Genomic DNA, 27,243 nt, shown 5'->3' on the forward strand with positions numbered 1-27,243 from the left:
AGTTCAAATAAGTCTAAGAAAAGTTATAAAGAGCCTAGATATGTTCATGTAAGAAATACTATTAAATAATGGGGTTTGTTCTTTGTGATTTTCAACCTAAACAAAGGGTCTCAGAATACAATTGTCACATAAAATGAGGTCCTACAAGAGTCCAAAAAATGTTAGCATTATGCTAGATTTCAAATTGTGTCTCTCTTTTCCTCCTGTGGACTCAATGTGAATTTTTAAATTAATTTCCTGTTTATACACAAAGGCATTAGAGTTAATGTATATTAAATTTTTGCCAACTTTAAAGTGCTATATAAAGGACAGCTATTATTATTATTTGCCCTGTCCAAACTTCTTTAACATTTGAAGGTTGTGTAACTGTTACCTCCCACTAAATTGGTAGGGTAAGAGATGGGGCTAAATATAGACCAATGAAAAATTGAAAAATGGAGAATATATTATTGAAGGTAAGCAGATAAGAGGACTTTCTCAAATTATATTCTCCTCTTTAGTACAATGTTGGAGAGGAGGAGATTCCATATTTCTACTTCTTGTTCTGATGAAGTCCTGTTGGTAGTGGGGGAGGATTCAGTGGTCCAGTGACTCAACTCTGAAATCTATGTGAATGTCAGTGGTAACCCCTAGGATTCTCTACCCAGCAAGCTAAAGGCAGAGGATCTGCCTAGTTCATGTAGAAGACCAATCTTTACAATTCTCTTGACAGTTTAATCTACCAAAGCCTGAGTCATGTAGGGGAGGGAATTCTATTCAACTTCATTGGAATGCAACTGCTATTTTTAGTGTAGCATGTTTATTATTATATACATTCTTACAAAGCCAAAGGCAATGGGTGCTGTTTTTATAAGTCACAAGGACAAATAGATATTCTTGAGGCACTTAGTCTTAAGAGCATGGCAAAGATGGTTGGCAGGGTGCATTCTAGAGCCTTTTTTATAGAAAACTCCAGTCAGCTCACCTCAGATAAAACACATGATTTGATCTAGAAGATCCCTCAAAATAGGGATCTTCAGGTCATTCCAGAGGTTCAAAGGACACAAATGAAATAGTGTATATTTTTCCATAGAATCAATATTTGTATGTTTCTTATTTTAGAAGTCCCACTATTATCTGCCTATCAAATGCTGTAGAAAAATTATTTTAATTAAATTAACATAAATACAGGCCCCTGACTTCATGATAATATGATGTGTAGTGCTCAGATATCTATCTGAATCCAAAGTACAAAGAGTATCTCTGGATTACTACAGAGTAGCAGAAGCATACGCTTTTTCCCAAAAAACTCTTCTGTTTTTATGGGATTCAATATTCCAACTTGCTTAGGTAATACTGAATATACATATATACTTGAAATGGCATGTTTTCAACACAACCTTCTGTGTTCATGTCAAGTCAAGTCAGCAAAAATTTGTTAAGTGCTTAGTATATGCCAGGCACTATGCCAAGCACTAAGGATACAAATGCAAATTAAAAAAAAAAGAAAGATAATTCCTGTCCTCAAAGAGTTTACATCCTAATGAGGAAAGACCAAAAAAAAAAAAAAACCACTAAACTTAAAAGGGAGGGGAGGAAAAAAAAGGGGGGGGAAGTACTTGTATAGAAACAGGGTAGCAAAGTCAGATGTCTAGTCTTCACCTTTCCTCACAATGAAGACTTCAAGAGAAACTCAACAATGGAAGAAGGGGGCGATGAGGGATTCATAGCAGTAGAGATGAAAATTCCAAAATCTTGGATCTGGAGAAGAGACCACATCAAACCATATATTTTCCTTTCCCCAAATAGCATCACATTCAAATCTTCCCAGAGACAGAAGAGTCTATTCTGGTTTCAGTCATTCAGTTATGCCTACTGTGACCTCTACAAACATCCTTTTATTCTTCCTTCCCTGGTTGACTCTGTTATATCTTGCAGCTGTTCCAGACAATTTCCTCTCTCCTCAGACTTTCTATACCGAATCTTCCCCCTTCCCTTAAAGAAAAGAACTTGTCATCTTACTTGACTAAAAAGTTCATTTATTATGAATCTTCTCTTCTTCCTGCCTCCAGACCTTTGTAACATATAGATTTACATTTTTCAATGAATACCCAACTTTATTAATATGTGCAACCAATACAAAAAACAACCCCCTCTAAAGAATAAATAAATAAGCTGCTTTTTAAAGTCTCCCAAGTTTCTTTCATGCAATGACAAGTTTCAAGTTTGTAAAAACATGACAAGTTTTTTCCCTGCCCAGCCAGCAGTTCTGTGTCTCTGTCCAAGGTGGTTGTCTAATAAGTATTGATCAGTACTGCCCTCAAGTTCCCAGGAGCTATTTGAGTCTCAGATGTGGGGAATGCAGAAGTTAATCCTAGTTAGGACCCAGAAGGAGGTTAATAGGGCCTTGGTAGGTTTCTCGCAGTTCTCACTATGGATGTTTCTAATTTTTTTAACCAAATAATTTGATTTGTGGTTTATTATATAAAGTACTGATGAAATTGTTTATAATATTCTTCCATTGATGTTCTGTGTTATTAGATTCCATGTATGGTAATTAATTGTTTAATAGTACATCCATATTTATAACATCAAACTGCATATATATACTTATCTTATTTTTTCTCTTATTTAATATTCTTAGTTACATAAAAAAATCACACTCAATTTTTTAAACCCTTACCTTCTGTCTTGGAATTAATATTGTGTATTGGTTCTAGGGAAGAAGAGTGGCAAGGGCTAGGCAGTGGGAGTTAAGTGACTTGCCCAGGATCACACAGCTAGGAAGTGCCTGAGGCCAGCTTTGAACCCAGGACCTCTAGTCTCTGCCCTGGCTCTTAATCCACTAAGCAACCTGCTGCCCCAACATTCATTTTTTAAAAAAGATTTTCAATTCTAAATTCTCTACCTCCTTCTCTCCTTCCCCTCCCCAACTTGAAAAGGCAAGTTCTTATTAAAGCCTTCTTTCTATTATCTGTAATGTCTTCGTATCCATTGACTCTTTCCCCCTTCCTATAAATTCCTTCTTTCTTTAAAAAAAAAAGAAAAAGAAAACTTTATGTAAAGTTGCCTTCCCCTCCTACTATTCTATATTTCGTCATCCTCTCACCATCAAAAGCCTAAAAAGGCTTCTGTTTCCTTACTTGCTTCTCAAGCTGACCCCACCACTCATCTATAAATCCCCTTTTGAAGCCAAATTAATAATGGCTAGCATTTATATAGTACTTAACTTGTAAACCCCCTTTACATATGTTATCTCATGTGAACCATAGAACAGCCCAATGAGATGGAGTCTATCACTGTTCTCACCTCTTTTCTGATTCTGCTGACCTTCCCTTCTCCTGGACACTCTCCTCTTTCCTTCTGTCTTGGGACTTCTCCTTCTTGCTTGCCTGATCCTCCTTAATCTCCTTCATTCAGTCATTGTCTGCATTCTCTGTCTCTCACTCTAAGTGTGGGCATCCTCTTCAGCTCTGTGCTCAGTCTATTTGTTCTTTCCTCTCTCTACACTTTCTTCCTTGATGAGTTCAGGTAACATCTCTGGGCAGATGATTTCTGAATTTAATATATCTAGAAATCAAAGTTAAGGTCATCAAACTAAAGTTTTCAGACTCAAATTTCTTTCCCTTTTAGAAAACTGGGATACTTTCTTCCTTTCAGTTCTTTACCTTTTTTTCCATTCTCCATTCCTCAAATAATCACTGAGAGTAATTGTATCTATAGTTCCCTTCAGTGTCCAGTTTTGTAATTTGCTGTTCATTTGTCTCAGTCATGTCAACTCTTCATGACACCATTTGGAGTTGTCCTGGCAAAAATCCTGGAATGGTTTGCCATTTTTTTCCAGCTCATTTTACAGATGAGGCAACTGAGGCAAATAGGGTTAAATGACTTGCCCAGGATTCCACAGCCCAGATTTGAACCCAAGAAGGTGACTGCAGGCCCAACATTCTATTCATTGTGCCCTCCAGCTGCCCAGACAAAAAATAATTAAGCTTCCACAGCCTCACTGCAATGCTTTTGCTTACATTTTTCTTTATCTCAGAAATGTTCTACTCCTTTCATGTTGCTTTTTAAAATTCTACCTGTTATCAAAAGCCCAGCTCAATTGCTACCTCCTCCATTAGGAAGACTTCCCTGATGTCCTCTGTGGTAAGTCTTTCTCTTTAGAACAGGAATTTTTAACCTTTTCTGTGTCCTGGCCTCTTTGTTAAGCTAGGATCTCCTTGAAATAAAGTGAAACCTATGGATCTCCTTGAAAAATAATAGTTTCAGATGCATAAAATAAAATATGTAGGATTTCAAAGGAAATCAAAGATTAATGAAAATAAAGATATAATTTTTTTAACCATCCTCCTGCTGCAAATCACAGGCTCCTTAGAGGTCCCTAAGTTAAGAACCCCTGCTTTAGATCTTCTGTAGCACTTTGGTTTACAATTCTGTATAGATTGTCATATAGAATATAAGCTGCATAACAAGAATCCTGGCTTATTTAAGCGTTGTATCTCCCCCCCTCCCAAGCACTAAGCACACAGTAAATATTCTGCATACAGCAAGGCATTATTAGATGTTCATTGAATTGACTTAACTTCAAACTAATGTTTTCATCCCAAGTCTGATTTGTTAGGAAGGTGACTTTGTTAGAGTCTGGGCTTTTTCCCTTTTTTATAATATTCAGCAGCTGTGCCCTTACTTATTCAGTAACAACCTTGTAAGAGGAGCACATGCCCTTGTGACCACACAGCTCAGTCGTTCTAAATCACTCCTGTGAGGGTTTCCAGGACTGTTTTCCCTGGCACATGCAGCTCCTGAAGAATGCAGAAGCATTTTGCATGGGGATCTGAACAATTGCAATCATACTCTGCTTTGGTTAGCACTTCTCATGCCAGCTGGTTGGAAAGGGACAGCTGTCATTTATGTCAGCCATGCTGGTTTAATTCAGCATACTTTCATGCCATAGGCTGGTAGTTAACTGTTATGGACCTCTTTGTGCCTTCATTGAGGTTTAGTTATAACCCCTGCAAGGCAGGTGGTAAAAGTTTAGGAGCCTGACTATCCATATCCTATCTAAGACTCTTGTTACTAAAATTGCTTTCACAAGCTCTAGAATGGTCCCATCTTATGCCAGTTTGTCAATAACCATTTATTAAGTACCTACTATGTGCCTGATACTGTACTAAATTACTGAGCATACAAAGAAAGGCAAAAGACTGTCCCTGCTCTCAACTTAATAAGAGGAAAACAATATTGAAAAGATGCAGTAAAGGTACCCTACTTGGGACATGATGAAAATCCAGAAGACTGTAGCTGGGTGGAGAATGAAGATATGACTACTTTGGATGTCTTCCTCAAAGGAGGATCTAGGAGAAACTCTCTGTTGTCCATCTTCTTCCATCTCCAACCAGAGAGGAGAAGCCTCAGGAACAAGCGTATTCACAATATACATCCTCACAGTGCAAAGCTTGCTTCCTCTCGTTACTTAAGAAGGAATGCTTACAAGTTCCTTTCTTGAAAAACCATTTTTATTTCTTAAAGGCAAGAAATTTTACTGGACAGAGTGATGGATTGGGGGTTTGATAGAAGGCTGGGATTTGAAAAATAGTTCTGCCCCTCTACTTTGCAGAGAGATCTAAGACAAGACACTTGGTTACTTTATGGCTGTTTCTCTTTTAAAAAACCACAATAATAACTAGACTACCTACCTTATATCTATCCTACCTATTCTTGTTGTAAGAATTATACATATATATGTATATATTAGTAAAAATGTTGCAGCTATAGACTGCTAGAGAGAGAGAGCATCATATAAACTATATGTAGAGTTTGTATGGAGATAGATGTGTTGGGTACGTGAATGTGTCGATATATCACTGTATAAACTACAATGTACTATATAATAATCATCCATATTACTTACTGTGGCTTCATTTGCCCCAACAATCTAGAAATGTCTTTTCCAGTAGGTTTTTCTTTAGTTGGTATTTCCAAGAGTGTACAAAGATGCTGGCATTATGCACATAGTCCATACTTTATGAATTCTGGCTGAAATGCAGTTAATGTCTACATTATTAGGGATGGAGTTTAGCCAGAGTTTCTTAAAAATGTGAATGCCATCAGTTAAGAGTGGTGCCCTCCTATTAGAATTAACCTGTAGTTGGGATAGCCTGATGCACTCAGTCTTATCATGTGATTGGAGATTAGAAACAAATTCTAGATTTTAAACTGTGCTGAGTGAAGTGTGAAATTAATCTCATTTGAAAGGTTATTGAACAAACTGGCCTTTCCTTTAAAAGTACATCTAAATAGACCATGAAATAGCGTTAATTGTTGATTCTGAGTATCTTTGCCTTTTTTATGGCCAGTCACTTCATCAGTACCCAAGATATGCTAGGTGTCATATAAGGGATTACGTTGATGCCAAGGTTAAAGTTGGAGATTGTTTTAAGTCATTAGTCAATAACAGAGAGAGATGAAGTCAGTGAGAGTCTTACCTGCAAATAAAGGTAGATGAGTTATGACTTGTACCTTAATTTAGATGCCCAGGCTAAAACCTGGTAAATGTTATTCTGAAACAAAACATCAGGGCTTAGTGGCTACAATTCCTTTCTGAAGCAAGGATCACCTAGATATAAACCACCTCAATTAGAGGGAGGGGTGTTGCCCAATGAGGAATTACAACATCCTTTAAGGATGAAAAAATATTTGCTTATTGTCTATTGAAATACAGTCTGTCATTAATTTAATACTATGAAAACAAAGTAAAAAAAATACCAATCATCTATAATGTCTCAAATATGCAGTCAAACATGTAGTCCCTGCCCTCATGCTGTTCATCTTCTAAAGAGGAAGATGACATGCAAACAACTATGTACATTGATAAAAGATAAAACTGGAAAGTAATCTCAGAGGAAAGGAGTGTTTCTAAGGAAGTCACTTAAAGTGTTGGCCTCATTTACCTCATCTTTAAAATAAAATTATTTTATACTGATTTATTTCAGTTGAATAAATTATTTGCTTTTGGGGGGCCACATCAGAGATTTAATTAATATTATAAGGAAATTCCCTTTCCAAAGGCAAATCAGCAACTGGAGTTGACTAGGGCACTGAGAAGCGTGGCTTACCTATGGTTTGCACATGTTATTTATAAGAAAAATGAACTAAGTAAATGATTTGTTTCTTTTTCATCTTGCAGGCTGTCTATTCACATGGATGATGAACTTCGACACATTGCCCAGAATTCCCTTCAGGGACTTCTCGTTGACTTCACAGACTGGAGAGAAGATGTCCTATTTGGATTCACCAACTTTCTTCTTCGAGAAGTCAATGATATGCATCACACCCTCCTGGATACATCCCTGAAATTGCTGCTCCAGTTACTTACTCAGTGGAAATTGGTCATCCAGACTCAAGGCAAAGTGTATGAACAAGCCAACAAGATCAGAAGTTCAGAGGTAGATTTTGAGAAGGAAATCTGATGCTATTTAAAGAGTTGTTCAGTCTTGTCTTAATTATTTTTCCTCCAAAATTAAGTTCTTACCTTTATTTATTTGCATAAATGACAACTCAGAAGAATTCTCCCTTCATGTATAAGTCTACCCAGGTCTGGTCTCCCTTCTGTTATTGTTTTTCTTGTTGTATCCAACTCTTCATGATCCTATTTGGGCTTTTCCTGGCAGAGACACTAAAGTGATTTGCCATTTCCTTTTCCAGATCCTTTTATAAATGATGAACAGAGGCAGATGGGATTAAGTGACTTGCCCAGGGTCACACAGCTAATAAGTGTCTGAGGCTGAATTTGAACTCATGAAGATTCTCTTCCTGACTCCAGGCCCAGGGCTTTGTCCAATTATGCCACTTATGAACTATTCTTTCTTCCTCTGGAAATAGAACTAAGGAATCCAAGAGATGATGCTAACAAAGAGCTGCTTATTTCAAAGAATGAATTTTCTCACAGATTGTTCTTGAAAAGTCTTTAAATATTAATAAGCTTTTGGCCTAGACTGGACATTAGAAAGGTATATAAAAGTTCATAGACCACACAGCTATTTAATGGTTATTTGTAGGAAGTGTACATGTCTCTTTGTCAAATATTCCTAGAGAGAAAGAAATACTCATCACTCTCTTACTTTTGCCCTAAGTGAAAAAAATGAATCAGAAGTTGTAGTGGTTGGCAAGGCTGTGAGTAAATAGGGTGAGAGGGCTATTGCTACAGAATGAAACAAACCAGGGCAGCTGTGAGCATTTTCCAAGACATTATCAGGAGCATCTCTTGTTCTATTTGCTATGAAAAATATAGCTAATAATAGGAAGGCAACAATAGAGATCTGGCCCTGACACCAGGCAGACCTGGATTCAAGTCCTGCCTCAATCACATACTGGCTGAATAATCCTGAGTAAATCATTTTACTTCTCATTTGCAGAGGTTCCAACCTGATTTTATTTTCTCACATAGGAGTCCCAAAATTAATGAAATCATAAGTCTGGTCCATTTCACTGCCCTAAAAATTATTAGTATTTAATAATATCAAATTAATAATTAAATGTATTGATAATCAATATTTAAATAATACATATCCAATTTATCTAAAGGCTGGTAGCATATACATACTACTGGAAAAACCAAGGCTGGCAAATTACTGGTACTCATGAGTTCTGAACTGCAATAGAACTATTAAGTGCCTAAACTAAGTCTGTCAACAATATAGTGAGCCCTTGGGAATGGGGCTAAGAGGAGCAAATTGACCCACACTGGGTCCAGAGCAGGTCAAAGATTCCATGATGATAAATAATGGGTTCAGGCCTGTGAGTGGCCACTATGCTTCTAGTTTGTACAAAATAGTGAAAATCACTCTCTTTAAAAAAAAAAATTGGAATCCATATTCTTCAAGACTAAAATGCAAGCTCTATCTTCTTTGCAACAGAGCTAATCTGACCAGATGCAAGTGCCTCTTATCTAATTACCTTGTTTCTATCTATCACAGCATATATAGGAATTACTATTTCTAATAGAGTATAAATTCCTAGAGATCAGGAACTGTTCCGTTTGTGTCTTTCTGTTTTCAGTGCCCAGTCTAGAACCTGGCATATAAGAGTTGCTTATTAAATGATGATGATTGATTGATTGATAGTTAGAAAAAGATATTTCTCATTAGAAGCAACAGTTGACTGAATACATTTGGAATTATTGCAAAGTAAGTTAGTCTAGAAAAATCAAAAGGGATCCATGATATTTATGAAACTATGACATCTAGCTTACATCTCTGTCACAATGTCAGTTTCTGAAAGTATTCTATGAGCCAAAACAATTAAATATAATACTGTCTTCCTTTCCTATGGGTTATATTTTTATTTCCTGAATAGACTATGCTTTTTTTATTCCAGCTAATACCAAATGGATCCAGTCATAGAATACCAACAGAAAGAAGTCCATATTCTAGTGTATTACATGCCGTGGAAGGATTTGCCCTTGTATTACTCTGCAGTTTCCAGGTGGCCACACGCAAACTAGCTGTTTTAATACTCAAAGAAATCCGGGCTTTATTTCTTGCCCTGGGCCAGCCAGAGGTATGGGATTTTTTTTTCTGAATTTTCAGGTATAATCCAAAGGATAACATAAAAACCCATATAAACTGTTTTTATATGCATCCTGCCACATTAGATGAAAAATGTCAACATCCTCAGTCAGACATCCTGCTCATCTTACTCATGACATGCTGAAAAAATCAGATCTCACAAAGTTTGGCAGAATTCTATACCAGATGTCACCCACTCATTCATTTCCTCACCAAGGGCCTACTGTGGGCTCAGAAGTGTGGTAGGTTCATTGAGGAAGTTATAAAAGAAAAATAGAGCCCCTCACTCTTCAGGTAGGAGAAGAGAGACCTGTTTACAATTTAATTGGAGACACAAAATGTATCCTATAGACAGGGGTAAGATTTTAAGATTTATTCACATTATGAATCTTGACTCTTCTTAATCTTCTAGTGTGCAGGTCACATAGAAGACATATACAAATATGTATATTTGCATATATATATACATATGTGTGTCTATGCATATATACATGTAGCATCCCAAAAGTCTTAATGTAACTTTCATCTATTAAATCATAAAATAGCACTAAAACTTTTGGGATATCATGTAATATGAATATAAATATACATACATATATATACACATACACAAAGACAGTCTTGCTTCACTAACAGATATCTACCTATGTATTTGCATACATATGTATTCATATGAAATCTTACAATAATTATGAAAATCTATAATAATATTGAAGAACAAGTGTGTCAAAGCAATAAACTATATTGGTCATACTAAAAACTATAATATCAAATTCATAACAGTTTTAGTAAAATCTCTTAATAAAATCTCAGTGCTTTTAAATCTAAAGCATAACTTATTTTACTTCTTTAATCCAAAATCAGTAGATTACAGCAAAAGAGCTAATGAAAATATATTAATGACAAGTGATGAGTAACACTGTGTGATGAATGAGTCTGAAGGTTCAACTTTCCTGTTTTTTCAGAAGGCTGGTTTCTGTTTATAATTCATTTTATTTGGGGGGAGAATAATTATAAATCCTGATTTCCCCTTCCATGCCACAAGACAAATAGTCTCCAAGGAAGCTGGACTAAAAGACTGCCAAAATTTATCCCCTCTCTGAGATTCTATGATTCTGAGTGAAAGAAAAAAAGGACTTTCTCCTCAACCTCCTCCCTATCGTTACTCCCCGAGCTACCTCAGCTGAATACTTTCTGATGCCACTCAAGATAACATAGGACTCCATATAACTTAGAGAACTTTCCACAAGAGAAGTCAAAAGTTCTGTGAGATCAGAGAAAAGATTAGTTCAAACTGAATGGACTAAGAAAGGGGAAATCAGTGAATCCTCATATGAGACATAAGCTATTATTGCAAAGCTGATAACAGATCACTTATGAAAAATAAGTAAAATCTAATGCCTTCTAGAAAATATCCTCTGGGTTAGAAGTGCAGTTATACTAAATTTAAACTCATTGTCCCAGGCACTTGTAGTCCAAATAAAGGAATGCTTTCATAAACAATATACTATGTCAGTGTTAAGATTTATGAAATTTTGAGGGCAGGGCTAGAGGCGGAGCTGTGCAACACCCATATGTGAAAGAAGGGTCTTCACCCCCTCCACCCACCTACCTCCATGCCCAAAGTAATCCTTCAGTGGGGCTTCTCTCCATTTAATTTAGTAAATGTTCAGACATCTACTAAATGCTTTACTGAGACCTGGAGGATACAACCCATAAAATATACATGTTATCTTTGTACACAACAGCACCAATTGATATCAAATGATAGTTAATTCATTATTTAATATTTCAAGAATAGAGGTGTGTATAAACCTACATTCACACATATATACAGACACACATATATATACACGAGAGAAACCAGTCATTAGGTTGCTGAATGCCACAAGGTCTTCTCCATTAAGAAATGGCTACACTCCAGCATAGATATTCTAAAGAATTTATTCATGCAACACTTATTAAACACCTACTCTATTGATGTTCTATTCTAGATACTGGATGAGACAAAGAGATTAATATGATATAAATTCAAATACTATATCAAATAAAAATCTTATTTTCTTAAGAAACCAATAAAATTATGCACATAAGTAGACAGCAAATTAAAATATGACAGAAATTAAAAGTGGGTCACATTTGTATAATGATTTAGTACTTACAAAATGCTTAATCCACAATAAACCTCTGAAGTAGGTAGTGTGAGTTTTATTCTTCCCATTTTTCAAGTGAGGAAACTGAGCCTGTGAGGGGTTAAGTGACTTGTCCATAGTCACATGCCTTTGGAGTAAAAGACCAAAGCATTTTCCTTTAAAGTATTCATAAGAGAAGTCCGGAGAGCATTTCTAATTGTGGAGGACAGGAGAGAAGAGATTAGTGAATCCTTCATATTGAGTATACATTATTACCAAAGAACTAATAAATAAATCATTTACTAAAACAAGTAATATCTAAACCCCTAAAGAAAATGTGTTCTGTTAGGAGTCCAGATACACTATGTTTAGGAACTGTCCGACTCCTTAAAGTTACTTATTTAGGAATGTTTTCATGAGCAGTATACAGTGTCAGTATTTGAATCCCTTTGAGGGTATGTTGTTTTATGAAATTCAGTCAGGTACATGTCTTTTTCAGTGAAGTATAAACTGCTTCCAGTAATTACCTCCACGTAAAGCTCAAGAGACGACTCAGAGGGGGGAAAATGGCAAGGTCTCTCTCCTGAGTCAACCATCAAGCTCTCCTAGGAGACACATTCCTTATCACCATCTTCCAGGCAGTTCTGCACCATCAACTAGACAGAGAAGGTGGGGGATGGGAGGGTTGAGTTTCTTTTACTATGGAATGTAATTGTCTACCATTTGTGCAGGATGATGACAGACCTATGATTGATGTCATGGATCAGCTGAGTTCTTCTGTACTTGAAAGTTTCATTCACGTAGCAGTCTCAGATTCAGTGAGTATTCTTTTAACTGTACATTGTTAATGACTCCCAATGTGTAGCTCTCAGCTAAACACTACCAAAAAAGCATCCCCCCCAAATCCTGTTAATGGAGACAAAGAAAAGTGTTGGGAAGAATTCTGGGGTTTTTATTGGATGATTCATCAACCTGTTCACAATATGTTAATAATAACAAGAGCAACTTTCCTAACATTGGTCTAGTTTATCCTGGACTCTTGAGCCATAGGATTGATGCTACTAATTTCTTTGAGAGCTACAGTTTCCACAAGAATGAACAAGAATTTGACAAGACGAGATTTTATTGGCTTGACACTGATTTATTGCCACCTGAATGTATTATCCCTATTAATAAATATGCAGTCAGTTCTCAATTTTCTGCACAAATGGACAGTGGCTTTGCACAGCTCACCACTTTATCATCTTTTTAAAAAATGTTTTTAAAAGTACAATGTTGGAATCCATGCTAACTTTGGGTAAATAAGGAAAGAGACAAACATCCTGGGTAGTGGACAAGAAAGAGCTCCATAATTGTAAAGAAAATTGTGTAGAAAATCTTCCTGAAGATAACTGGAAAAATAGTTGTATAAGCATGTTTGACTTGAAGTTGTACACAAGGTTTCCATGGTCTTTCCTTACAGAGATTAAACAAACCCCACGATATTTTCAATATCCTTATTTCTCTATGGGGCATTAACAGTGATCTGTTGTTAGGCATATGCTATTATGTGTGATTCTAATGTTATATGACACATATTTACTGTTGCTAATGAGTATTTCTCAAAATAAAATATTGTACCAAATGTAAATTAAATTAGATCCTGGTGTATCTTCGAAGCACTTGGGATTTTGCATTCACTTCTTGAAGGTACTTGGATAACAGCATCATATTCAGGAACTCATGAGAGCCAAGAGATCTTGTATAACTAAGTACCCCACTTGGACTCTGTCAGCAGTTTATCCAAAGGCAATGTAGTCTCTTGGAAAGAACACCAGATTGAGATTATAACTTGGAAGTATCTGACTAATTTATTTTTTATTTGGCATTAACATCCTGACTTTGAAGATGATGAAATCTAGGAATTTCTTTATTTTGTCTTCCAAGGTATTTTGAAATGTCTGATTTTGTGATTTGGTGCCACAGGGCAAAAATAATACAGAGTTTCAGATCAGAATCAGACTCGTTTTCTTGGAAATGCAAGGGAATGGCATTAATAAAAGCATTCTGATTTATTGCCTCCCTAAGCCAAAGGAAAGAGAATATTACCATATGGGAAAAATAAAACTAATTCAGGGAGAAAATCGAGTCTTAGAACACTTATCATGACTCTATCTAAGGTTATTAAGAAGTTGAGTAGTAGATTTTCAGAATTTGTAGTGTTTTAAAAGGCTATCATGAACATTAATGACATCATTTAAAGATGATGCTTTGCCAAAACTGAACACTGTATAATTATAATAACCAAGCTTGGCTCCAAAAAAAGATGAAAAAAGCCACCTCTTTCCCTTCTCTGCCAAAGCAGGAGAATCTGGATGCAGAACATTTTGTATATATCAGACTGAGCTGATATACTGATTAGTTTTTCCTGAACTCTGTTTTATTTCCTCTCTGGTGGATTCTTTGCTATGGGAGAGGGAATATTTGGAAATGAAGGACATATATAAAGATAAAATATATCAATAAAAGTCAAAAAAATTCTTAACTTTAGGAAAACAGAGATGGTACTTTGCCTCATTTGCTGATTTGGTTAATTTAGACATCCAGTAGATATTTTTACTGAATTCCTAAATGCTAAAGGAACTGTGTAGGACACAATTGTAAAAGAAACAATCTCTTCCCTAAGGAAGTTATAAGCTAAGACACACAAATGCACACAGACTGTAAGTCTTGTTCAAGAATTAATATGAGACTGTCTGGGACCAAGTGCTCTGGGAATATAGAGAAGAGGATGATCCCATCTTGTCGAGGTGCCTTAGAAAGACATCATGGAAGAAGTAGCTTTCAGGCAGGGCCTTCAAGAAAAAGTAGGATTTGGAGGTCAGAAATTGCCAGGTAATAATATCTGTTTTTTTTTTCTACCAACAGGCAACATTACCACTGACCCACAATGTGGATTTGCAGTGGTTGGTAGAGTGGAATGCAGTCCTGGTAAATAGCCATTATGATGTCAAGAGCCCGTCCCATGTCTGGATCTTTGCCCAGTCGGTCAAGGACCCCTGGGTTCTTTGCCTCTTCAGTTTCCTTAGACAGGAGAATTTACCCAAGCACTGCCCCACGGCACTCAGCTATGCCTGGCCTTACGCTTTTACCAGGCTTCAGTTGGTGATGCCTTTGGTGGATCCAAAGTGAGTCTTTTACTATCTATACTTTTCCATGATAGTATTCCCTTATCAGGAATAATGAACTCATTTCCAATGGGAAACTGATGTCTATCCTGGGGTACTCTTTGCTCAGTAAAATAAAATCCAATTTTTATCTTGCATTTTCCAATTGTAAATGACTTATTTTTTCCTAGTTAAGCAATAAGAGTGTTTGAAATTCTCTGCGTTTAGTACTTGATGCTCTTGATAACCAGGAATCTGGACTTCATTTTCATTTTCTTTTCAATTTCTGCAGTAGCCCCATTAATGCAAAGAAAACCAGCACTGCCAGTAGCGGAGACAACTATGTTACCTTATGGAGAAATTACCTGATTCTTTGTTTTGGAGTTGCCAAACCCAGTATTATGAGCCCTGGACATTTGCGAGCATCTACACCTGAAATTATGGCTACGACTCCAGATGGCACTGTGAGCTATGACAACAAGGTAACATGGCATGATTCTGAGGAATGATTTCATTTATTTTTAGATCATTTGCACTATGCTTGTCATTGGGAATCTACAATAAATTTTTTTTAATACTACAGATATTAAAAGGTTTGGATTTTTTATTGCTCAAACATCCAAACAGTAAAGTGTCATCCTTGTAGTTTCATTCTAAGTTAATTGCAGTATTATGTATTTTTCCTATGAATCACCTTCAAGCAAAATGTTTATAATATGAATTTAAATCTTGCTTAACTTTGTCCCTTTTTGTTGGTACAGTAGAGATTCTCACAGTGCTACCCAATTTCACCTATACATGTAAAAAATTAAAGCTATAAATAGAAAATGAATTGGGACTCTAGAGTTTCATCCTACACTCCAAAATGCACTGGCCTGAGCTCTAAGCCCAAGAATTTACATGAATAAGCCTGGTGTCTTTCTTCTTGGATAAGCAGAGAAATGGAAATGCAGAAGTGTTAACAGATTTTTTTCTTAAAAGACTACTGAGTAGGGGTAACTAGATAGCATAGTGTATAGAGTGCCAGACCTCAATGACCTGAGAACCTGGGTTCAAATCTGGCTTTGGATACTTCTTAGCTGTGTGACCTTGGGCAAGTCACTTAACCAGTTGCCTAGTCTTTGCCCATTTCTGTCTTAGAACTGACACTAAAAAGTTCTAAGGGTTTAACTTTTTTTTTAACTTTAAAAGTCTTTTGAAAGACTTAACTGGCACTCTTACATTTAGAATAAATGGGAATTAGGACTGAATTTGTGATTTCATTAATAAAGAGAACTTCCAGATGACAGAACTCCCTATGCCAATACAAGTCAATACATTCTTTGTAACTTAGAGTGGTGTCAAGATCAAATACAAAGGGATTCTTATGGGGTTTATATTTACTTAGAAAAATACAAATTAATATTTTCTATGTTGAATTGTATTTTTATTTACATTTCCCAGTTATATTTCTATCTGATCCCCTTTTACTCAGTTTCAAGTTTGACACCTCGGTCACAGAGCACTGAGAGATTACAGTCACATAGCCAATAGATATCAGAGGCAGGATTTGAACCCAAGTTCTTCCTGGCTTTGAGGCAATTGTACTATGGCTGGCTCTTGTTACATTTAATACAATCCTAAATTTCTGTCCTGTGGACTTTATATCACATTTCTCTCGGCTCATTTAATATTTACCTTTATTTAAAGATATTCCTTAATTAGGTTATTTGATCAATTACTTTGTAAATTTTGGAAGTAATAATAAGGTCACTGTGTTACAATATTCACTATGTTTTGAGTTACTGGGAACCTATCATCAGTCAGAATCCAGTGAGATCATTTCTCTCCCATATTAGGGGAGAGATTCTGTCTACCATACTATATTTAATTTGTCTTCCATAAATGATGGCAATGCCTTGGGGATATGAGTCAGTGTTTTAAAAATGAAATAACTGTTTATTCATTCAACTGAAGACACTATGAGTTAACACATTACCTTTTTCACTTTTAATAAACATTTTTCAGGTTATAGGAACCCCATCTGTGGGAGTTCTGTTGAAACAATTGGTGCCTTTGATGAGACTTGAAAGTATTGAAATCACAGAGTCTCTGGTATTAGGATTTGGAAGAACAAATTCACTTGTTTTCAGGTATAGTGCTGAAATGGATCCGTTTTAAATCCAACTGTTTTAATAGTGCATTGTTGTATATTTGCTGTCTCTTTTGTCATTTATGGTTGGTAGAGCCTGAAGGTTTTAAGTCCATTGATTTTATTTTGTTATCTGATTGAGCAAGTCCTCTGTGCTTACCACTGCACAACTCCATGCATGTTTAATCTTTAGTCATTATACATTCATTTTTACAGTTATCTTAATTACGTCTTTTGAAAAACGAAATATTTTTCCTCTCAGAAGAGAATGGAAGGCTCTGAGATTCTGACGTGGACTTTCAGGCAAATGGCCAGACTGTCTCCTGTAGAAGCAATACACTTGTAAAGAGAGAATTCATCAAACTACATCATGCTCAGATCTCAAAGAATCACAGAATTTCAGAATGAGAAAAGATGTCCATGAAACCAGAGTTCAACGCACAATTGGGGAAAAAAAAACATCCCTGCTAATAAAAACAATAAAAATCACAATAGCCAACATTTATATAGCACTTTTACAGTTGGCAGAATGCTTAGCATGTCATCTTCTTTGATCTTCATAATTACCTTGTAAACCCTGTATGAGAGGTGCCAATATGATTCCCATTTTGTAGTTGAAGAATCCAAGATTGAGAGAAATTAAGTGACTTGTCCAAGGTTGTGCAGCTAGTAAGAGTATGAGGCCATATTTGAACTCCAGCCTTGTGAGCTATAAGTATGAGAATTTTTATTCTTTTTATTTAGTTTTTATTTAATTTTATTATTTTATCATATTATATATTTTAAAATTTATCATATTATGTAGAATAACAAGCCATGAGCCAGGCTTTACAAATCTTTGCTCATTTGATCCTCAGAGTAAACTTGGGGGATACATGCTATTCTTATCTCCATTTTACATTTGAGGAATGAGGAGGTTAAGTCCACGGTCACAAAGCGAGATAGTGTCTGAGGACACATTTGAACTCAAGACTTCCCAACCTCAGTCCTAGTGCTCTATCCACCATTTAACTGCTCTCTGATAAGTAATGATATATCCTTTGTTTGAAAATTGCCAATGAAGTTTTTGAGGGCTTCAATGAGGAAAATTCAGAGTAGAGGAAAACAAAAAAATACATATTTTCCAAAATCTTCATGGAGGAACAAAAAGAGAAGGCTCTAGAGTATATGAGGAATAATAAATATTGCCAGGCCACTGAATGGTACAGTGAGATAGAGTTCCAGACCTGAAATTGAGAGGACCTGGGTTCAAATGTGGCCTCTGATACTTCCTAGCTGTGTGACCCTCGGTAAGCCACTTAACCCTCTTTGCCTACCCTTTGTCCTTCTGCCTTAAAGTTGTTACTAATATAGAAAATAAGGGTTAAAAAAAGAAAAGAAACACTAGATATTTCAAAAATATAGTTTGATTATGAAAAATAGAAGCTAAAGGTGGATCTGAAGAAAAAGAGGGACAATTATAAAAGACTTGCTACAGCCATCAGGTTTAGGGAGCTTTCCCTTTTAAAAATATTATAAATTGTGGTTAATATGGAATAATTGAAAATTTCTAGATTTCAAGTCAGAACAACTAGATTTAAGTCTCAGTTCTGCCACTCAGCACTGTGACCTTGGACAAGTCCCTACCTTTCCTTGACCTCTGCTTCCTCATCTGTAAAATAAAAGACTTAGACTGGATGATCTTGAAAAGCCCTTTCAGCTTTAATTTTTAGTGGATTGCTGATACTTGTTACTGAGGGATCAGTTAACCAGAATTTTCTTATTATTTAGGCCCAAAATACATAAAAGTAGTATCTTATTTGTAAAAAGCTTATAAGATTTTTCATTAGCTTTTCGGCATAATCATGGCAGAAGAGGGCTATTCTTTTTATTCCAATTTTTTTCATGGGAAAATTGTAGAATATGAAATTCATTGATTTACCATCTAAGGTTCTCTCTATAAAGCCTTCAAAACATTTTAAAAATCTAAAAATTTGCACACATTCAGATGTCTGGCATAATAGATACAAAACATCTGGACAATTGACTGAAAGTTTGCTTTTCATTTAAGTAAAGTGCACCCCATTCTGATAACAGTGTTGTATTCACACCGCCATTTAGAAGTGATGGACTTTTAGATTAAAATAACATTACAAATCTAAGAATCTGGGGTCATAGACTCATGATTGAAAGTTTATCATATAGAATATCTGACAGGGCAGCTAGGTGGTACACTAAACTACACTGGTAGAGGGCATCTCTCTCCTGGGAGTTCCCCATTCCAATTTACAATTAAATTGTAGGTCCAGTCCATCTCTTTTAATGTGTCCTGCAGTGTTTTGTCCCATTAACCCCATAAGAAAGGTACAGCCGTTACCATGCCCCCTATTTTAGAGCATCATCAACCACCCCTATTTTTCACAATAATGGATTTTGGTATTTTGTTGTTGTTTTGTTTTTTTCTTCAGAGAATTGGTAGAAGAGCTCCATCCATTAATGAAAGAAGCATTGGAGCGAAGACCAGAAGTAAGTTTAATTGATTAGCATCTTGGCTTGCTTAAGACACTTTTGTAAAGTAAAATGAAGTGAAGACAACCCTCAAAAACAGAATCACATAGACATGACATTGGCAATGGATCTCACCATTTCTTACTACTATTCCTTTTTCTATAGGTAGAGAAGTTACAGCATTTATTAAGGACCCACTGAGACATTATTTCTGTAAAGCAATATATTTGATTGTTATATAGATAATAGACTGCTACATTGTTCATTGAATTGAGGCATTTAAGTTTGAGATTGGCCTGAGGGGTGGAGGCATTACTTAGTTTTTTTTTTCATTTATTTTCATTTAATTTTTTTATTTAAATACATTTCCACATAAGTTTTCCAAAGTCATATGATCCATATTGTCTACCTACCTTCTTCTCTCCCAACTCCTGAAGCTGACAAGCAATTCAATTTGGGTTATACATGTTATTTATATTTTTTCAGAGGAAAGGACCAGGATAGGAAATAGTCCATTATAAGATCTAGATAAGGTGGCATTCTTCACTGGGAGAAAAATTTCCCCACCTGGAAATTCTTCCCTATACTGATTAAATTATGTCTCATTAAAGAAAAATATATAATAATCTCCAAAAAAAACCCTGACAAATGGGACTCTTTAAGTCTTAACATTTCTGTTTTATAATTATTTATCGAGGAGGAATCTCCTTTTCTGTCACCTTATGATAGCAAACTGTTCCTGTCTTCCCCTTTTTGTCAACTTACAATAACAAATATTTTCTGCCAGGATTAAGTAGGCAGAAAAACAAACAACACATCACTTATTTAGAAAAATGAGCATGATTGGATTGTTATTATTATTGCTTTTCTTAAATATATTTGATTTCCTGAGTCAACGTTTATATAGTTTTGATTATACCTATAAGCAATGTGACCTCTTTTTAAAACAGAACAAAAAACGCCGAGAAAGACGGGATTTACTACGGCTCCAACTGCTGAGAATTTTTGAGCTTCTTGCTGATGCTGGTGTGATAAGTGATAGGTAAGGTCATGATCACCCTGTGCAGTTACCTTCTCTGTTTTGTGACCCTATTTTTCACTGAACCCCTATTTATTTCTAAGCCTGTAAAAGGGGGTGTTTATATCCTGGGAGGGTTAACAAGCTTAGTTAGATTTGAAGGTTGACTCTTGACTACTAAATTTATTGTTTTAATAAGGAGCTGTCTAAAAGCTTCAATTCTTCTTCATTCTAGCACCAATGGAGCCTTAGAGAGGGACACACTAGCACTTGGAGCTTTGTTCTTAGAATACGTTGACTTGACACGCATGTTGCTTGAGGCGGAAAATGACAAAGAGGTTGAAATTCTCAAAGACATCCGGGCCCATTTCAGTGCGATGATAGCCAACTTAATTCAGTGCGTTCCAGGTAAAGTGATGCACCAAAGCTTGTCCTTTTGTTTGCTTGAAACACCATTTGTGCTCATATTGAGTTTCTCCCTGATCATCTTCTGCTTCTGTATAGCACAGGGATCGTGGATGGGAGGGTTTATTTATTTTTGGATGGTTGGAAGTGCCAACAAGAACAGATTGTAGCAATTGAGGACAGAGTTGGAAAGAGAACAATAGTGAATTAATTTGACTTTGTGTTCCATGTTATTTCTGTCCTTTGTTTTTTTGTCCCATCTGAAATAAAAGAACCTATGTGATTTCAATAGAATGAAACTCATTCAAAGAAAGCCTTTGGAAGGGCTCGTTATTTTGTTTTGTTTTGATTTTTTAACGTGGTCTCGTTCTGGTGATCTCTTGGTGTCATTTCAGAATAATTCTACATTCTGGTCTTAGTCAATAAGCATAATTGACAAAGACATAGTTTCTGTTTTGTGTTTTAGTATGTTCCACGTTTGATTATTGTTACATGGTTAAGCAGAATTCTGTCCGTCAAATAAAATGACTATAAAAGAAATCCAAAATGAACAAGAAGATAGGTTTTTAAATAGTTCAACAAAAATTAAAATAAACTAATCACATCAGTGAAATAAAGTCAGCCAAGTTGGTAGGGTGAGGTGTGGAGAGGGGCTGTCATTGTGTGCACATGGCCAGTGCTTTGCTGAAAGTGACACTTTGGGACCTATTGTTTTGATACCAGATAGACACAGTTTAATGTGGTATGATTGAAAGAACATTGGATGTGGATTGGAGTCCTAGTTCTGTCACTTCCTAGATATGTGACCATGTACAGATCACTAACCCTCTTAAACTTTATCTGGTTGAATTGGCAGTACCAAAGAGCACTTAGCATTTATTTAAATATTTAAGAGAACCTATTAAGGTCAATTTGGAGTGAAGTATCTAGGAAAGACCTCTGTCCTTGACTTTGTGCTCTTCAACATTTTTCTCAATGATTTAGATGACAGTATGGATAACCTGACAAATGTGCATTTGACACAAAGCTTAATGTGATAGTTAACATGTTGGGTGATGGAGTGAAGATAAAAAATATCAGAACAAGCTAGAACAGTGGACAAATTTAATGGGAAAAGATAAACATAAAGTTAACCTGAGAAATACAGTTTGGGAAAGGTGTGGCAGGACAACAACTTCTAATCAAAGATCTAATGATTTTAAGGGACTAAAAGTTTGCTATGAATTATCTAGCATGATATGGAAAGCCAACAAAGGTAAATGCTATTCTAGGATGCATTAAGAGTAATTTAATGTGCAGAACAAGAGAGTAGCAATCTTGCTGCATTTGGCCCTAGTCAGATCACATCTGGAGACTCATATAAGAAGGAAGAAAAGGAAAAAGGAAGAAAAGGAAAGATAAGAGAGATGAAGGAAGAAAGGGTTTATCAAGTGCTCATATGTCAGGCACTGTGCTCTGTACTTTTATAAATAATATCTCACTTGAGTCTCACAAGTACCCTGGAAGGCAGGTGCTATTATAATCCATTTTACAGTTGAGGAAATTGAGGCAGAGGTTGTGACTTGCCTGGAGTCACACATCTAGCAAGTGTCTGAGGCTGTATTTGAAATCAGGTCTTCTGGACTCTAGCCCCGGCATTTTATTCATTGCCTTATCTAGAAGCCTCTGGGTTCTCCAAACTTGGACATTGAAAATGAAAAACTGAAGCCTGAGAAGAGGAGCATGACCAGGATGATGAGGGGCCTGGAGATCATGCTAGTAAAATGTAACTACTTGATGGTCAACCTAGAGAAGGGAAGACATAAGGGAGATAACATTTCTGCCATGAAATATTGCTAAATCTGCCATATAGGTGGAAGAAGAATATATTTGGTCGGCCTGGACCCAGAAGGTTGAATAAGAAACAATGGATTAAAGTTGAAAAGAGACAGATTTTGGTTTTTCACATAAGGAAAAACTTCCTTACCATTAGAGTTGTCCAAAAACAGTATGAGTTGCTTCAGTAGGTTCCCACAAGCTGGAGGTTATTAAGTAAAAGCTGGAGCCAGCCAGGATGAACAAGGTTGAAGAAAGGATTCTTAGAAGTGCAATGGACTAGCTGACCCCCAGAATCCTTTCCATCTCTGAGATTCTCTGATCCTGTGAGGCTGAATCTCCTCATTTATAAAACAGGAATGATAACACAGTATTCCTTTCACAGGGTTATTGTGGAAGAGGTAATATGTATAAGTCCACATTGTAACTATAAAATGCCAAGTAAATGATATCTATTGTTATTATTAAGTTGGAATGTTGTTAATGACAATATTATAGTTGGAATATTAGTAGTGATAATATTCTACATAAAATTTTAATATATAACTGACTATAATTGTTATTACAGGCAATTAAACCAGGTGTGGTTTTTTTCATCCTTTAGCCTTCTTTCTCTTTGGTGGTCATAAATTCAGAATCAAAATTTACTTGGAATAATTACAGTCTTTTTCTTTACAATAGACAATTCATGGAACTGTATTCCACAGTTCTTTAGAGCCCAACTACTATGGAAGCAAGAAGAGAGGTTTAGATATGTGCAAAACAAAAATAGAAAAACTGAGAAAGCCTCTACTCTGAAGGAATTTGTACTCTAATTAGGGAAAACAGTATATAAAAGAAAGTTCAACAGTGAGGTAGATGGAAAAGTACAGAAGTCCTAAAGGAATAGCAGGAGAGCACAAAGCAAGAAAGGTCCTTGGACCTTGATGGCAGAGGCGTATCTAAGGTGCCAGTTTTTGTAGTATCTACTCACTGCCTTGGGAATTTGGGGAAAATATGTGCAAAGTAAGGCTTTCTTTAAAAAAAAACCCTTACATCTTAGAATACTATATATTGTTTCCAAGTCAAAAGAAAGGTAAGACCTAGGAAATAAATTTAAATTACTTGCTCAGGGTCACACAGCTAGGACATGTCTGAGACAAGATTTGAATCCTAGACTGAGCCTAGCTCTCAATCCACTGAGCTACTTAGCTGCTCCCAACACCTAAGTTTTCTATCAGCCTTGTCTCATGAAATAAATGTCGTATAAGCTAACAAAAATCTTAATTCATCATTTTTGTTTACTTTCCTAAAATTTAAAATGTGTGTCTATTGTGAGACCTCAGACTGCACTGTTTCATTCCGCAGTTCACCACAGAAGATTTCTCTTCCCCCAACAAAGTTTGAGGCACCATCTCTTCATCTTGTTTAGCCAGTGGGCAGGACCTTTCAGCATTATGTTCACACCTCTGGATCGTTACAGTGATAGAAATCATCAGATAACGAGATACCAGTATTGTGCATTAAAGGTAGGTATTTGTCTTCTCCTTGCCATGAAATGCTGTGATCTCAGTTTTTAAAAGTTCAAAAACTTTGCTAAGAAAGTACCCAGAAGATGTGGATTCATTTCAAAGGGTTCAGGATGTTGTCAGTGTGAGGATGCCTTTCACCATGTACCTGAGGATGAAATTCTCTGAACTCATTTGGACTGGTCCTCAGGATGACTACCAGCTCTGTCCTTAAAGTCTTTCCCACTTAGTAGAATATCCTAGAAGTTTGACTCCATCTAGGATCATTTCCAGGTCATGATCAGAAATGGACATGCATACATATGAAAATGTACATGTGTTTAGGAGAGTATATATGTGTGAATGTGTGTACGTATATATGTATGTATAAGTCTATATATACATATATAAGTATATATGTATAAGTATATGAGCTGGTATATATGTCCAGCGTTAACACTTCACCAGTTTTTCTAAATTTTGGCTAAAATATTCATTATCCAAGCAAAATTTTTAAACTCAACTTCTACTTTGACACAGTACATCTCAAGAACGGACTTCAGAGTCAGGAAGACCTGGTTTCAACTCTTGCCTCTGACATAATCACACAATTACTTTGAATAATTACAGACTTTTTATTTAAAATAGACAATTCATGAAATTGCATTGCACAGTTCATTAGAGCCCAGCTAATATAGAAGCAAAAAGAGAGGTTAAAAGTAAATGAATGAATACATGTATAACCCAGATTGAATTGCTTATAAATTCCAGGAGGGGGAAAGGAAGAAGGGAGGAAGACAATCTGAATCCTATAAAAACTTATGTGGTACTTTATTATTAAAATAAAATAAAGATAAAACATTAAAAAGAAACAAATGAATGAAAAAAGCATTTATTAAGTATGTACTTTGTGCCAAATAAAAAACAGAAAAATCGATGTTTGTTAGGTGATCCTAAGTAAACCATTTGCCTTTGGCAACTCACAGAGATTTTAAGACTCAGAGCAAGTGTCAATCTGCATTAGTAAAGGAATTTTTCTTCTCTGGGAATTCCATATACCCACTGGTCTGCTCCCAAAAAAAGTTCCCTTGATGATCATAATGCATTCACTGATCTTCTTTTAAATGCCAAGAAATAACCATTGCATTTGGAATGTTACTTCCTCACTAAGTCTAGTCAAAACCACAAAAATGCATAGCCTTCAAGCAAGTGGATCACTTAACAGGGCTAAAATTTAGGACCTGACATTGGTAGTAGGATTAACTAGGCAATGTTTTAAGACATAGCAAATAATTATCCTGTTTTAGGCGATCTTCTTAAATTATAAATCTAAGCTCTCTTTCCAGCTCGCTTAGTAAATTCAATTTCAAGAATATCCAAAGCTAACTAACAAAGCTCCAACCTTACCTTTGTGTCTTTGCTTTTTATTATTAGGCTATGTCAGCAGTACTTTGCTGTGGCCCTGTTTTTGACAATGTGGGCCTTTCTCCAGATGGTTATCTATACAAATGGCTTGACAACATTCTGGCTTGTCAAGATTTACGAGTAAGTAGCTGCCTTCTTTTAAAATCTGTTTTGTATTTTGTCCTATCGAGTTCTTGAGAATTGTAACCAGTTTTCGTCATCAATTCCAAAATATACTCATGGTCTCATGCAGGCATTCAAGTGGTTTAGGTTAAATATAACATCAAGACAATGTAGAAGAATGAAGTTTCACTTGGTGAAAGCTAACTGTTTGTCTGTCTCTGTCTACATTAACTTCCATCTTAATGTGATCATCGATTTTCAAGTTTGTTGCAAAAATATGATGAGTTTTTATCTGCTGCCAAGTACCAAGCAAAGAGGTATCAAGGTTGATTTAATTTGATCTTCTTCCTTGTAATAACTCTGACCTATCTGCTTCCCAGCCCTCGCAGTAAGCAGAGTGACATTCCTTTCTTTTTCCCTCATATCCATTGCTATTGCAGATAAAATGTTAAGTGTGGAGGCTTTAACTAGAAGAAAAAAATTTTTTTTAAAAATAACTTATCAGTTGAGGGATAAAAAAGGTCACAAGTTTATAGCTTCTGGGTCTTTTCTGAACAAATTAATTTTATGATGTTTGAAAGTTTCAACAACCATTATTTGATCTTTTCATTATTTTTAGATTAATTTATTGTATTTAATAACAATTAAAGATTTTAATTAAAAAGGAACAATACTATATTTATTTTGAAATATTGACAAATGATCCATTTGTAGATAATGCCTAGTAACCAAATTCATAAATAATATTCCTTCTAAATTTTTAAGCTCTAATTACAATCATGTTGCATGACCTACAAACTATGCATGAGTAGAACTTAGTGTTGGTAATCAAATAGAACTTATATTAAAGTTAATCTTCCTGAATACATAGGGTAAGTCATTTAATGATTGCTAAACGATTAATGTGCTACAAGGTAATTTGGCAAACCAAAGTTTTAACAGATTTTTCTTTTATCTTTGTTAGATCTATGAATGTTGCTAGTGTTTACATCTTTCCTTTCCATAAGCTCTCTGATCCTACCCATACACACTTATTTGCTGTAATGGTAGAAATTTTAGGCTTCTGGGAGAGATTATAATATTGTAATGGTTACAAATGTGGCTACAGGATTTATGTAATATTGAACAATGGCCGCCAAGGAATTTACTTATGAAATTCCTAAAATTAAACACTCAAGCCAGAATGGAGTTTATGGAGGTTTAATCACACTGGGAGTAGGGAAAGGAGAGGGAGAGAAGGAGAGAAGAGAAAAGGGAAAGGGGCTACTCAACCTCTGACCAAGGCAGAGAGAGTTTTAGGCCCGAAGGGCCAAGGTGGAAAGAATCAGTCCTTAACTCACGTGACCAATCTGAAGGAAAGCTGTCTGCGGGCGTCCTCCCTCTCCAAGCTCCTAACACCAACTCTCCTCTAGCTCTCTCCACAGGAAGTGAGCGAATTCCAGAGGCTGTTCCCTACCTCACTTCCTGTGTCTCACAAATCCAATGGTTGGCTCTAGCTTGGCTTAGGACAGCCCAGGTGGGCAGTTAGTTATTTCTGATTTGTCATT

The 27,243-nt window shown here is 35.8% G+C and overlaps 1 protein-coding gene across 10 annotated transcripts in view; it reads left to right on the forward strand.

The window, feature by feature from the left end:
- FRY (FRY microtubule binding protein) overlaps positions 1–27,243 on the forward strand; it is a 502,970-nt gene that overhangs the window by 352,618 nt on the left and 123,109 nt on the right. For all 10 annotated transcript variants that reach the window (XM_056825142.1, XM_056825138.1, XM_056825143.1 and 7 more), the window contains 11 exons: positions 7,169–7,427; positions 9,358–9,540; positions 12,412–12,498; positions 14,588–14,847; positions 15,119–15,308; positions 16,834–16,958; positions 19,405–19,462; positions 20,395–20,486; positions 20,698–20,870; positions 24,030–24,190; positions 25,604–25,714. In XM_056825142.1, the coding sequence (XP_056681120.1) occupies positions 7,169–7,427; positions 9,358–9,540; positions 12,412–12,498; positions 14,588–14,847; positions 15,119–15,308; positions 16,834–16,958; positions 19,405–19,462; positions 20,395–20,486; positions 20,698–20,870; positions 24,030–24,190; positions 25,604–25,714 (1,699 nt within the window). The remainder of the gene's footprint in view (positions 1–7,168; positions 7,428–9,357; positions 9,541–12,411; positions 12,499–14,587; positions 14,848–15,118; positions 15,309–16,833; positions 16,959–19,404; positions 19,463–20,394; positions 20,487–20,697; positions 20,871–24,029; positions 24,191–25,603; positions 25,715–27,243) is intronic.

This window comes from Monodelphis domestica, chromosome 4 (genome assembly GCF_027887165.1).
Source record: "Monodelphis domestica isolate mMonDom1 chromosome 4, mMonDom1.pri, whole genome shotgun sequence".
NCBI lineage: Eukaryota > Metazoa > Chordata > Mammalia > Didelphimorphia > Didelphidae > Monodelphis > Monodelphis domestica.